The sequence below is a fragment of the Diabrotica virgifera genome, chromosome 7, assembly GCF_917563875.1.
Source record: "Diabrotica virgifera virgifera chromosome 7, PGI_DIABVI_V3a".
Taxonomy (NCBI): domain Eukaryota; kingdom Metazoa; phylum Arthropoda; class Insecta; order Coleoptera; family Chrysomelidae; genus Diabrotica; species Diabrotica virgifera.
The window spans coordinates 231,630,808-231,644,436 of NC_065449.1; the positions used below are offsets into that span (position 1 = coordinate 231,630,808).

Genomic DNA, 13,629 nt, shown 5'->3' on the forward strand with positions numbered 1-13,629 from the left:
TATTACTATACAGGGTGTTTCCTTAATAATTGTCCATATAGTAACTGGAGAAACCTTAGCACAAAGTACGAAGATTTAACCTAAAACACTTAAATAAAATGTGGTTCCTTACTGAGTTACAGGGTGTTTTATCTAAAAATTTAAAAATTATTTTTGCTCAGCATTTTAAAACTATTCGACGTACCCTTTTCATACTCGGCAGGAAGTATAGGTGCTGCACAAACTACTAAATTATGTTAAACAAACGTTTCTGTCTATTACCAGACGCGTACGACGGGGGAAAGTGAATGGTTGACCCTTTCCAAATTCTACGCCACTGGCGGAATTGTTATTTTAGTTCAATTTTTGGATTCTCCAATACTTTCTATGAAAATAATATACTCTTCATTCGTAACGATAAAGTCATTACTCTTCGAGATCTTTGAAGTTAAAAATGAAACGACACGCTTATTTTGAAATGTATTGTGTCGCTTCATTTTTAATTACAAATATCTCGAAAACTAATAATTTTATCGTTACGAATGAAGAGTATATTATTTACATAAAAATTATTGGAAAATCAAAAAATTACACTAAAATAGCAATTTCGTCAGTGGCGAAGAATTTGGGAAGGGTCAACCAGCCACTACCCCCTGTCGTACGCCTCTGGTAGTAGCTAGAAACGTTTATTTATCTTAATTTAGTAGGGTGTACAGTACCTGCACTTTCTGCCAAGTATGACAATGATACACCAAATAGTTTTAAAATACTGGGTACAAATAATTTTTAAATTTTAATCATATGAATCATATCATAAATTAATCAAAATAACTGTGCCGTTTCATATTTAACTTCAAATATCTCGAAAACCAATTAATAACTTTATCGTTACTAAAAATGGCACTAAAATAGTAATTCCTCCAGTGGTGTAGAATTTGAGAAGGGTCAACCATTCACTATCCGGTGTCGTACGCCTCTGGAAATATCTAGAAACGTTTGTTTATCATAATTTAGTAGGATGTATAGTAGTCGCACTTTTTGCTAAGTATGAAAAGGATACGTCGAATAGTTTTAAAATGCTGAGAAAAAATACATTTAAGTGTTTAGGAACCACATTTTATTTAAGTGTTTTAGGTTAAATATTCGTATTTTGTGCTAAGGTTTCCCCAGTTACTATACGGACAATTATTAATGAAACACCCTGTATACTACGAAAATAAAGAAATATATTAAAGTATATCACGGGATCATATTATTATTATGATAAATATTATCAGCTGCCATGAAAATATCCTTCTGATTGCCTTATTTTTCATGAGAAGATCAAAGGCTCTACTACTCGTACTAATAGGTATATGAATCTAACAAATATACTGGCATCTCAAAATCATACTACCATCTAATAGCACCAAGCGTAGTGTCTAATATAAAAATATATGTTATTGTTATTTTTTTATCAATTTCTCCACCCTTCGTAATAGTAATAATGTTCAGAATGTGACGCTCCCCTTATCTAAAACCTATTCTAGTTTCTAAAATTATTTTGTTCAGTATTTTAGGATGTAACAATTAACAACAAAAGAAAAAAATGAGCAACAAATAACAACGCTTGAATTGGAGAGAATGCGACTAAAAACTACAAATGTTAACTAATGAAAAAATTAAATGAAACTTCTTTCTTCTACTGCCTGACTCGATTATTACAATTATCAATATTTTGCGGTTCTGTGTTTAGATATGGATTAAATTTAGTAGGTTAGTTGCAATTTGAGACAATGTAACTAAAGACACTGACTATTATTATAGTCTGGGCTGATTATCGGAGAATAGGCCATTTTTGGGAAAAGTTATTTACCAGCAATTTTATTGCTGGAATCGATCTTATGATTGTATATATTAATAATATAGATATGCAAAGTCCGCAGATTGTGTGCTACTTTTTTTATAAACAAAATGGCGCCCGAAAATCGTGTTTTTTTCAATTGTTGCTCTATAACTCCAAAGATTTTAACTTTAGACCAAAAACACCCAAATAAAAATTCACCGCAATTAAATTCTGCATATAGACGTGTTTTTTCCGATATACTTCGACGAAAACTTTCCCCGGAAAAGCGGGTTTTTCCAACAAAATCTTTAATTTTCAACTAAACTTTAGATAAGTAGTTGTTAATCAATAATTAAATAACTTGGTAACATAAAAGCCCTTTCCGTATATATTATAATTCCAGAAGCCGATGGAAACTGAATGAACAGTTTAGCAACAATTGAAATGTTAATTAAAAATTTAAGGTCGCTATAATAACGACAATAATTATGATACATAAGAATAACTATGATTTTTTCATAAAAAGATACTATACCTATCTAATGTACTTTACAGAATTGAAATTGGACTACTTAAGCGGCCTCAGGAATATTTTAAAATTATAAATAATTTTTTGGCTTATAAACAAATAGAATATCTCGGGAAATGTTAAACTAAATTAAATTGTGAAAACGGTATTCGAAACACAGCGGCAGGACGCTTCTTTTAAAAGAAAAAACGTTTAATTATGACGAGTGGTTCCTGAGATACAACCGGTCAAAATTGACCGAAATTTACGGCAAAGATATAAACAATAGGATCATAATTTTCAAACCATCACCTTTTTATTTTTATCCTCTTTCTCCACACCAATTTTCATATCTTTAAAATCCTCATAACATATATTATTATACGTGTGAAAATTGCCAAAAATAGCAAAATTCCAATCAAAAATTAGGTTGGAGAAAATGTAACCCTCAAAGTTCAAAATCGGTATACGTTAAAAAAAATGCATTTTCTCGGCTTCCCATGGAGCAATTTCCTTCATTCTTTTTTTGTTCCCAAGTAACTCGAGTAGAGCCATCGAACTAACGCATTATTAAATGTCAAACTTGCTTTTGTTTTGTTATAATAAATTAATTTATTTATTAAAACACAATATTTTAATTTGTTTAAATAAAAACTGTTTAAATAATTATACAGCTTTCAAATGAGAATATTTATGTTTTTAACTTTAAAAGGTACACTTGTAGTAAGTTTATCTAAAAAAAGCCTACAACTGAAAAAATATGTAATTTTCTGTTGTTATAAATAATTTAATCTATTATAACAAAACAAAAGCAAGTTTCACATTTAATAATGCGTTAGTTCGATGGCTCTACTCGAGTTATTAGGAAACAAAAAAAGAATGAAGGAAATTGCTCCATGGGAAGCCGAGAAAATGCATTTTGTTAACGTATACCGATTTTGAACTTTGAGGGCTACATTTTCTCCAACCTAATTTTTGATTGGAATTTTGCTATTTTTGACAATTTTCACACGTATTATCGATAGTTTTTATTATACTAATATATGTTATGAGGATTTTAAAGATATGAAAATTGGTGTGAAGAAAGAGGACAAAAATAAAAAGGTGATGGATTGAAAATTATGATCCTATTGTTTATATCTTTGCCGTAAATTCCAGTCAACTTTGACCGGTTGTATCTCAGGAACCACTCGTCATAATTAAACGTTTTTTCTTTTGAAAGAAGTGTCCTGCCGCTGTCTTTCGAATACCGTTTCCACAATTTAATTTAGTTTAATATTTCCCGAGATATTCTATTTGTTTATAAACCAAAAAATTATTTATAATTTTAAAATATTCCTGAGGCCGCTTAAATAGTCCAATTTCAATTATGTAAAGTACATTAGATAGGTATAGTGTCTTTTTATGAAAAAATCATAGTTATTCTTATGCATCATAATTATTGTCGTTATTATAGCGACCCTAAATTTTTAATTAACATTTTAATTGTTGCTAAACTGTTCATTAAATTTCCATCGGCTTCTGGAATTATAATACATACGGAAAGGGGTTTTACGTTACCAAGTTATTTAATTTTTGATTAACAACTACTTACCTAAAAGTTTAGTTGAAAATTAAAGATTTTGTTGGAAAAACCCGCTTTTTCCGGGGAAAGTTTTCATCGAAGTAAATCGGAAAAACACGTCTCTATGCAGAATTTAATTGCGGTGAATTTTTATTTGAGTGTTTTTGGTCTAAAGTTAAAATCTTTGGAGTTATAGAGCAAAAATTGAAAAAAACACGATTTTCGGGCGCCATTTTGTTTATAAAAAAAGTAGCACACTATCTGCGGACTTTGCATATCTATATTATTAATACATACAATAATAAGATTCGATTCCAGCAATAAAATTGCTGGTAAATAACTTTTCCTTGTATTTTGCTAATTAGCTCAGAGTATTAAAGAAACTATTATTTTTACTCTGCAATACGTGTGCACCAAGTAGGATTGTCACTTAATTTTGTAAAGTAAAAGCGCAAGAATTAATTTTGAGTAATACTTCGACACAATTCTAAAAGGTTATGGGCCAAGAGCCGTATTTGAAGTACAGTTATTTGGTAGTATGGTTCAAATGAAATATTTTGAGAAACTCTCTTAACATGGCTACAATCACTAATAATTTGCCACTGCTATCAAGTGAAGAGAAAGATAGACGCTACTAAAATGTTCTGCTGGAGAAGAATGTTGCGAATTTCATGGATCGACCGTAGAACAAATAATTATATTCTAATCTATAAGAGACTCTCCGGACAATCCAACTACAACATGGAGAGACTCATTATTCCAAGAGAGCTAGAAGGCCGAAGAGACAAGGAAGGTGTTCAACGAGATGGATTGACCAGATCGCAAAAGACCTATGCATGATCTAAGAGAAATGACCTGAGGCAGAAATCTATGGAGACGGACCATACAGATATTACGACGACCACTTCAGAGGGTCAAGGACTCAAGAGTGAAAGAGACCAAGTGAAAAATTTTAGAATTAGAATTCTAGTCTTATTGCGCGAAAAATGAGAAACGGAGATTATAGAAAATGTAATAAAGGAAGGATCTGAAGAAAATCAAATGCACCAGGTAAAGAAAAAATATGCAAAGGCGAAATCAATTATACTTCAATGCCTAACAGATAAGCACTTCCTGCGGAAACTTCAAATTGGCGAAGTTCATTAGACAAGGTTTTCGAAAAGAAAAGTATTTTGTTCAAAAGTTTATTTAAAAAGAAAGCTACTATCCCTGAAATTAAAAGGTACACATAGTTTTGAAAAGTCATTAAATTTGAAGGAAAATGCATAACCTTTGAAGCATTATTTGTAACAAAACTGACCATAATCTTTGATCAGTTGATAGACTCAGTCGTTTTGGAAAAGAAGTAATTTTTAATAAAAATAAAATTGAAATAAACGAATGAAAAGCAAAGAATGGAACGCATTTCCAAAGGGGAATGATGGGACATTTATTTATAATAAAATTTTCTTTAAATAAGCAAAGCTTGTTGGACAATGAAGATTCCTGGCACAAAAGACTGCATCATTTGGACAGAAGTGCTATTCATGAAAGGAGGTAAAGCAACCAAATATATTTTTGCCGGGGATATCCTTTCGGATTGTTCCTGCGCCAATTGCATCTTTAACCTCGTTTCAGACCACTAGTATCTATGCATGCTAACCCAGGGGGACCGACGGCTTTACGTGCCTTCCAAACACGATGACGGGTCGTATCATTTGTAGAAACGATAATCTCGTTGGTGGCGAAAATTTAGCCCGTGTGCTCTGGCACAGAATAGGGAACAATTGTTTTCTATTCTGTGGCTCTGGCTTATAAAGACAGTATACAGTATGGTGCAAATGTCTGGAATAAATTCGTTATGTCGTAAGCCAGCGACTCACAAGGTTATTCAATTCTCTATTCGGTAACATCCACATTGTTAAAATTATTTATATAGGGTGTCCAAGAAAAATTATTTTTAATTTAATTAATTGTCAGAAAAAAAAAGAATTATATGTAATTTATTTAATTCAAATTACAATTTACTGCTGTCAGAAAACAGAAAAAAAATGTTTATTTGATAAGTAAACATTGCGTTTCGCTTAAATTCAATTTTCAAACTGCCAAGAGGCAGATGGGTAGCAGCTTGAATATTGAAATTAAGCGAAAAGCAATGTTTATTTATCAAAAACCATTTTCTCTGTGTTCTGACAGCAGTAGAATGTATTTTAGACTAAGAGCCGCTATAGGTGAAAATTCTTATTCATTTTAGGCACGACGGGACCCTATAACTTAAATAGTAGAACCTAAAAGAAAACGTTTGAGCACTGTGCCGTCACTTTTCAGTGGCACATGCGTCTACAGTGGCGCATCAAACTTTCCACTTATGGACGGGATACATAAATTAAAAAATACCCTCCCTCATTACCAGAATTTAATTTTTTTCATTTTTTTAAGTTTTATGTGATTAAGACATAAGATTCATCGTAATTTTAACCCACCACCCCCTTTTCCCTGCCCCCACCATCAAAAACTTTATTTTTCGATTTTATTTTTTTTGGTGGGATGCAATCAATTTTAAAATTTCAAAAAATTTACACGGATATTTAAGGCTTTTATAAAACACGTCTATTTTTTATAGACCTATGGGTTGAATGTACATAACCTCAAAAAAATTTAAAAAAATTTTTTTTTTTGAAAAAAAGTATATAACTTTTTTTTTGGGATAGCTGCAGATCTAATTTTTTCTTAGTCTTGTGTATTTTATCAAACACTATATTTCTAATTTTTTTCAGATTTTTCTGAACGTTATTCACCTTCAAAAATCCAAAAAACTGTTTTTTAGGGGGGTTTTGGGGGGTTTGAACGTGTTTTTCTGATTTTTAAATATTCTAAAGAGCTCAGTTACTTCAAGTTATATATAACCTATAAAAACAAAATTGATTTGATATATTATGAAGTCTATAAAATAGAGAAAATCCCCCAAAACCCCCCAAAAAACAGTTTTTCGGATTTTTGAAGGTGGAGAGACTTACGAAAAAATCTGAAAAAAATTAAAAATATAGTGTTTGATAAAACACACAAGATTAAGAAAAAATTAGACCTGCAGCTATTCCTCAAAAAAAGTTATACGCTTTTTTGAAAAAAAAAAATTTCTTTTAATTTTTTGAGGTTATGTACACTCTACCTATGGGTCTATAAAAAATAGGCATGTTTTATAAAAGCCTCAACTATACGTGTGAATTTTTTGAAATTTTAAAATTGATTGCATCCCACAAAAAAAAAATAAAACGAAAAATGAAGTTTTTGATGGTGGGGCAGGGGGAAGGGAGTGGTGGGTTAAAATCACGATGAATCCTATGTGTTAATCACATAGAACTTAAAAAAATAAAAAAAATTTAATTCTGTTAGTAAGTTCTGTTAACTTTTAATTTATTTATCCCGTCCATAAGTGGAAAGTTTGATGCGCCACTGTCGACGCATGTGCCACTGAAAAGTGACGGCACAGTGTTCAAACGTTTTCTTTTAGGTTCTACTATTTAAGTTATAGGGTCCCATCGTGCCTAAAATGATTAAGAAATTTCACCTATAGCGGCTCTTAGTCTATTTTGAATTAAATAAATTACATACATTCTACTTTTTATGTCAATTAATTTGATTAAAAACATTTTTTTTTTTAGATAAATATAGTATAAATAATTATGTAAATGTTTATATTACTGAATAGAGAATTAAATAACCTTTCAAATGAGCTAGCACACGACCCCTATTCTTATTTAAAAAAATCCATTACCTACGTCGTCACGCCCTGATGGATGACGTAGATGAAATAATTAATTTATTCCAAACATTTGTACCATACTGTATAAGATGCTGAGCCACGGACAGCACAGTTATTTTAAGTAATATCTATTCAGATACAATTCTTAAACAAACAAGTCAGGCTCTAAGATATCGTATAGTATTTATAAAGTCAGTTGAAACATTTCATTCCGAACGCGATTTATACGGCTAGTTCTAATGCTACGGCTAATGCTACTTGGAAATTCGCTATCGCCGGCGACGGTCGGTGGGTGTACATTACATGTTATTTACAGATAAAAAACGCTTCTTGACTAGTGTTAACTCATAACAGTGCTGTACAGCTTAATATTAGTTTAGTATTTTCTATTTTAGTGTCCTATTATTATTCATCGACACTTGACACATAATAATATATGAATTTAAATTATTTTTGTATACCTTTATAATTTTTATCTTTTCTTGAAGGCTCTAGATTCCAATATATAGACCCAATTATAGAAAATTATAATAAATATTCAGTTACAAATAAGTTGTAGTCACTTAAAATTCTCTTTTTAGTCACATTCTCCCAATACTAAAAACAATGAATAGAACGCTGCGCGAAAAATCAGACATCCCCAAGACTAGAGGTGTTCAAGACACCACTAGAGGTGTCCAAATTCTGTTTACGATGATGGTACATGTGTACCCTTAAACAACTTTGGTTTCGCATGGTCTTACCGCAGATCTGACAGTCCAAATCCTTGAAACTGGCCTCGTGTTTGTCCCTCACGTGCACTTTTAGATTGTAACGATTCACGAACTTCCTGCTGCAATAAGGACAAAATACCTGGCACTTACTGTCAGTGGAATACGACATCAAGTCTGAAAATAAATCGGAATAGAATGAGAAAACACTAAAGTTAAATGGTTTTACCTTAATTGCCCACATACGAACTAGATTAAACTGATTCCGACACCACTGTTTTATGAATTGATTTATGAAGAACTATGTAATGTATATTTTAATATATCTTCGCTTAATATAATATACTGCCATCCATAAATATCCTAATATTACAATAAGTTGCGAAAAGTAAATATTTTGGGGTGAAACTCAAGTCAATCGCAGAGAATCGCTTATTAATGATAGGAAACCAGTTTCAAAATGATATTTTTACTTTGTTAGAGTGTGCCAAAAGTTTCCAAAACTTTTGTTAAGAAAATGAATTCAAAAAGTGATAACCAACACCGACCAAAACACAAGGTTCTAAAGGTTCCAACCCCTTTATTCCTCCAAGTAAAAGCACACTTGGTCATAGGTCCACACAGTATACACTGCATGTATTCTAGTGTTGTAGTATTCTAGTTTTAAAGTAATAAAAACGCATTCGAAATTTGTTTCTCCACGTCGCATGCGCTTTGTGTATTGGCACATACTTTAGTTTTATACATAACGCCTTTCAAATATCTGCGAAACTGAAAAGTGAGCGATGTATAAATTTCGAGGGGCTCAGTGGAGGCTGTTCTTCAGAGAGAATGGAAACACCAAATAGTAATGCGAGAATTTATTAATGAGACCTACACTAAGGGTGGTTACCCCAGGAGAACTTTGAGTACTGAGTTATGACTTATTTGCGTTTCAGTTGAAGACTCTAATGATACTAAAATGTGTATTCTTTCTCAGCGGTGGCACTTAGTATTGGTGTCAAGCCACGCGCTGAGTATATTTACAAATATTGAGAACAAAGAAATATACAGTCGGAAAAATGAAAGAATACCCATGAACGAACATATAAAACACGCTGTATTTTCCTGTCACCGTGTCACAAAGAAAATTGCCCAACGCAAGTACATGTAATAATAATTATTACACGTACTTGCGCTGGCCAATTTTTTGTATGACACGGTGACAGGAAAATACAGCGTGTTTTATGTGTTCGTTCATGGGTATTCTTTCATTTTTCCTACTGTATTTGATCATCAAATTAAATAATGCACTTGCCCGAATTATTGTTTACAATTTACAATTCGTGAACTAAATTAGAAACCCGTACATGGCCAATACCATAACAAATTGGCTCATGTGATATACGGGGTGATTGTTCAATATCGGATATGAATATTGAATGTTTGATATTGGACACATTGCATTACACTTTTGAACTCGCTGCTGTCTTATCTTGACGACTCTGTTACACTGCGAGACGACTATCAAATTAATATCAAAGTATCAAATAAAAAACTTGTTAAAAAGATACCAAGTTTCTTGTAAAAGGTATTTTTGTGATTTATGGTATACAGCCAGCTACAGGAAGTTTATTTTCCTCGTGGATTTTAAAAAAAACTTGTCTTTTCACAAGCCTCCCCGATGAAAGGTAAACTTTGAAACACGTGTACGAGAATGATGAGATACTTAAATTGAAGCGCAACTGTCTATACTTATATTGTATATCATCTTTTATCGTACTGTCTGTATGAGCGCCCAGGTTGTTGCGTCCATCTTGAACCAATCTAATCGACTGTTTACCTGCCACTGCTCTATGTCATCTATCCATCTCTTTTGAGGTCTTCCCGTGATTCTTGTCGTCCTCCTTGGTCTCCAATCTAGGATCCTCAGTGTCAACCAGTTGTCATATCTGGCTATGTTTTGGATCTTGTCTCTCAGTGATATTGCAAGAAGGTTCGATCCATTGCTCTTTACTTTGTTTCTAGTTTTTAGCAGATTTTCTGGTAACAGCTACAGTCACCAAGCAGTAGGTACAAACTGGTACTATGTATGTGTTACACACCTTTTTCTTTAAGTTTATAGCAATGGAGGTGTTTTCAAGATATATGCTAGTTACCGAAAGCGGCCCATGCCAGTTGTGTTCTTTTAACTTCAGCATCTTGATTTGGTTTTACCAGTTTGATGGCATAGCCCAACATTTTTTATGGAACTGAAATGCAATATCCAAGATATTATTTAAAGTGACTCTCTCAATGTTTTGTTGATCTATCTGTAGGGAAGCATTGTAGTGATGTTGTCGACTCAATATAACAAATTTTCTTTTAGAAGCATCCATTTCTCTTTCTGTCGTGTTTACACCATTCAATAACTCTTGAAAGCCCTGGAGAATATCGCATAAGATAACAGTGTCGACAGCGTATCAAGAATATTAATCAGTTCCCCATTGATTTTCACTACCAAGTCTTTATCATTATTCAAGAGAACATCTCTGCGCTATTTCCCCTTATATTTTTCTTTTGAGCCACGCAATTTTGGAATTAAATTGTCGTTATAAGCATCTTTAAGTGTGCCCCACTTTTGCTGAAAGCATACTAAAAGGGTACCCCCGTTAAGATAAGAAAAATGCCCTCATTTCCAGAATTCATTTTTCCACTTTTTTACGTCTTATATGATTAAATACACTTAGAACAATTTTAGTCCACTACCCCCTCCCTGAACAACCTAAAAGGCATTTTTCGTTTTTATTATTTTTTTTTCGTTTAGTTTCAATAAATTTAAAAATTTCAAAAAAACTACACGCATAGTTGAGGTTCTTAAAAAACGTGTGTATTTTTATAGACCCGTAGGTTGAGTAAATAACCAAGGGTTAAGGTTAGGGGAGGAGGCGGTGGGCTAAAATTGCGCAGAGTCTTATTGTTTCTATAGTTGATTTTTTAACCAAGAGGAGTAAACTAAAAAGACAGATTCACACCCAAGAAAGTTACTAGAAAAGTCACCAAATTCATCTTCTTTTTTCGTTGATCATATCAGCTTTCTATGATAATCCATACAAATTATATTATACTAACACATCGCTAAAGAATTCTAAAAACAACTGTTTTTATATAAAAGTAGACTAAAAATCTAAAAATTAAAGGAATAATACAGAAAACACAAAAAATCGCCGATATACTTAATTAACCTATAAAATGACAGAAGTGCCAAAATTTCATAAATGTCCCTAGTGTCAAAAGTTAATAAAAGTGGAGTAAACTTGCCTGCGGTTGGACCAATTAGAAACAAGCACTACAGCGCGGTAAATTTGAATCACGCCTCTTGGTTAAAAAGCAAACAATAGTCACATAGAACGTCAAAAAATGAAAAAAAAAATTGGGAATGAGTGCATTTTGCCTATATTAACAGGGGTACCCTTACAAACAATATGGGTATTTTTTTCAAACTGTGACATTCAACGTTATCGGGAACCGATTTGATTGGTATAATAAAAACAAACGTCTAATTGTAAATTTATATATTTTACTAAATAATAATTGTAACTTACAGAGTATATTTAACAAATAATTTAATATAAATTAAGAGTAATATAACAATATAAGTTATATCAATGCTTTAAAAACTTAATGCCCATGACAAAATGTCATACTAAACCTACAATAACCATAAAGTTAAAGCAAGAGAGCATACGCGCAAAAATAGACGCATCACTCTGCAGCGCTACTTTGTGGATCCACAAAGTGGTCTAAATAGGCGATTTTGCAACCCCAATTATTTTGTGATAGTCCAAGAGACAGCGCTGAAAAATCTCTTTGAATTTACTAAAGCTAGATTTTTCACAGTTGATTACTGTGAGTGTGTAGAGAAACATACTGCGGTCGGTCAAGCAAAACGTAGAACAGGGGTTACTGAGAGGATATCAAAGTTGCTTTCCTACGAAGGTAATTAAATCCATTTACTAAGGCTGAAAATCAGTACACACATTCTAAATTAAATATAAATAAAAGTTATTATAGTCGGTCAGCTGTATGACGGGACATAGCCGGTCGGTCGGCCCCAGTGAATGTACAGGGTTATTCACTATATTTTGACCCCCTTGTAAACTGCTTTATTTACAGAATTAGAAAAAATGTAAAATACAAAAGTTATTCGATTTTTAAATTATGATTTTTTGACTTATATATCATACTAGTGACGTCATCCATTTGGGCGTAATGAAGTAATCGACTATTTTTTTTAATGGGAATAGGGGTAGAGTGCTAGCTCATTTGAAAGGTTATTCAATTCCCTATTCAGTAACATAAACATTAACATGATTAATTATACAGGGTGTCCAAAAATTTTTCTTTAATTAAATTCATTGTTTAATTATTAATTCAAAATTTTTTTCTGGACACCCTGTATAAATAATGATCTTAATGTTTATAGTACTGTATAGAGAATTGAATAACCTTTCAAATGAGCTAGCACACGACCCCTATTTTCATTTAAAAAAATAGTCGATTACGTCATCACGCCCAGATGGATGACGTCACTAGTACGATATATGTAAAAAAATCATAATTTAAAAATCGAATAACTTGTATTTTACATTTTTTTCTAATTCTGTAAATAAAGCAGTTTGCAAGGGGGTCAAAATATAGTGAATAACCCTGTAGATTCATTGGGGCCGACCGACCGGCTCTGTCCCGTCATGCAGCCGACCGACTATAATAATTTTTATTTATATTCAATTTAGAATGTGTGTACTGATTTTCAGCCTTAGTAAATGGATTTAATTACCTTCGTAGGAAAGCAACTTTGATACCCTCCCAGTAACCGCTGTTCTACGTTTCGCTTGACCGTCTGCAGTATGTTTCTCTACACAATCACAGTAATCAACTGTGAAAAATTGTACCAGAGGAGAGAATTTGTATTCCTGACACTTTTTGTATCTCTAAAATAAATAAAATAGATCGTTGGAAAATTTATTGGCAAACTTTTTGTAACCTCTCAACAACACAATATGTTTATATACAACCACAAATTCCAAATTTGAGATGGTTTAAGAAATTTAATAACATCCGTAAATATATAACAACCTTAATAAGATTGAGATTTGGTCATGCTTGTTATCCTACTCATCTTGCTAAAATCAAAATTTACAGTTCAGACTTATGTGAAACATGTCAAGAACAAGGAGATCTTAATCATATCTTTTTTAACTGTTCCAAATATATTCAGCATTCAGGAACTCTTTTAAGCAGCTTGCAAACGCTGCAAATATTTCCTCCGTACCAAATAAA

At 32.2% G+C, this 13,629-nt stretch overlaps 1 protein-coding gene across 1 annotated transcript in view; it reads right to left on the reverse strand.

Annotated features, from left to right (window-relative positions):
• Positions 1–7,549: 7,549 nt before the first annotated feature.
• LOC114327263 (protein bric-a-brac 2-like) overlaps positions 7,550–13,629 on the reverse strand; it is a 55,794-nt gene continuing 49,714 nt past the window's right edge. The window contains exon 5 of the mRNA XM_028275807.2: positions 7,550–8,505. Coding sequence (XP_028131608.2) covers positions 8,249–8,505 — 257 coding nt within the window. The 3' untranslated portion in view covers positions 7,550–8,248. The remainder of the gene's footprint in view (positions 8,506–13,629) is intronic.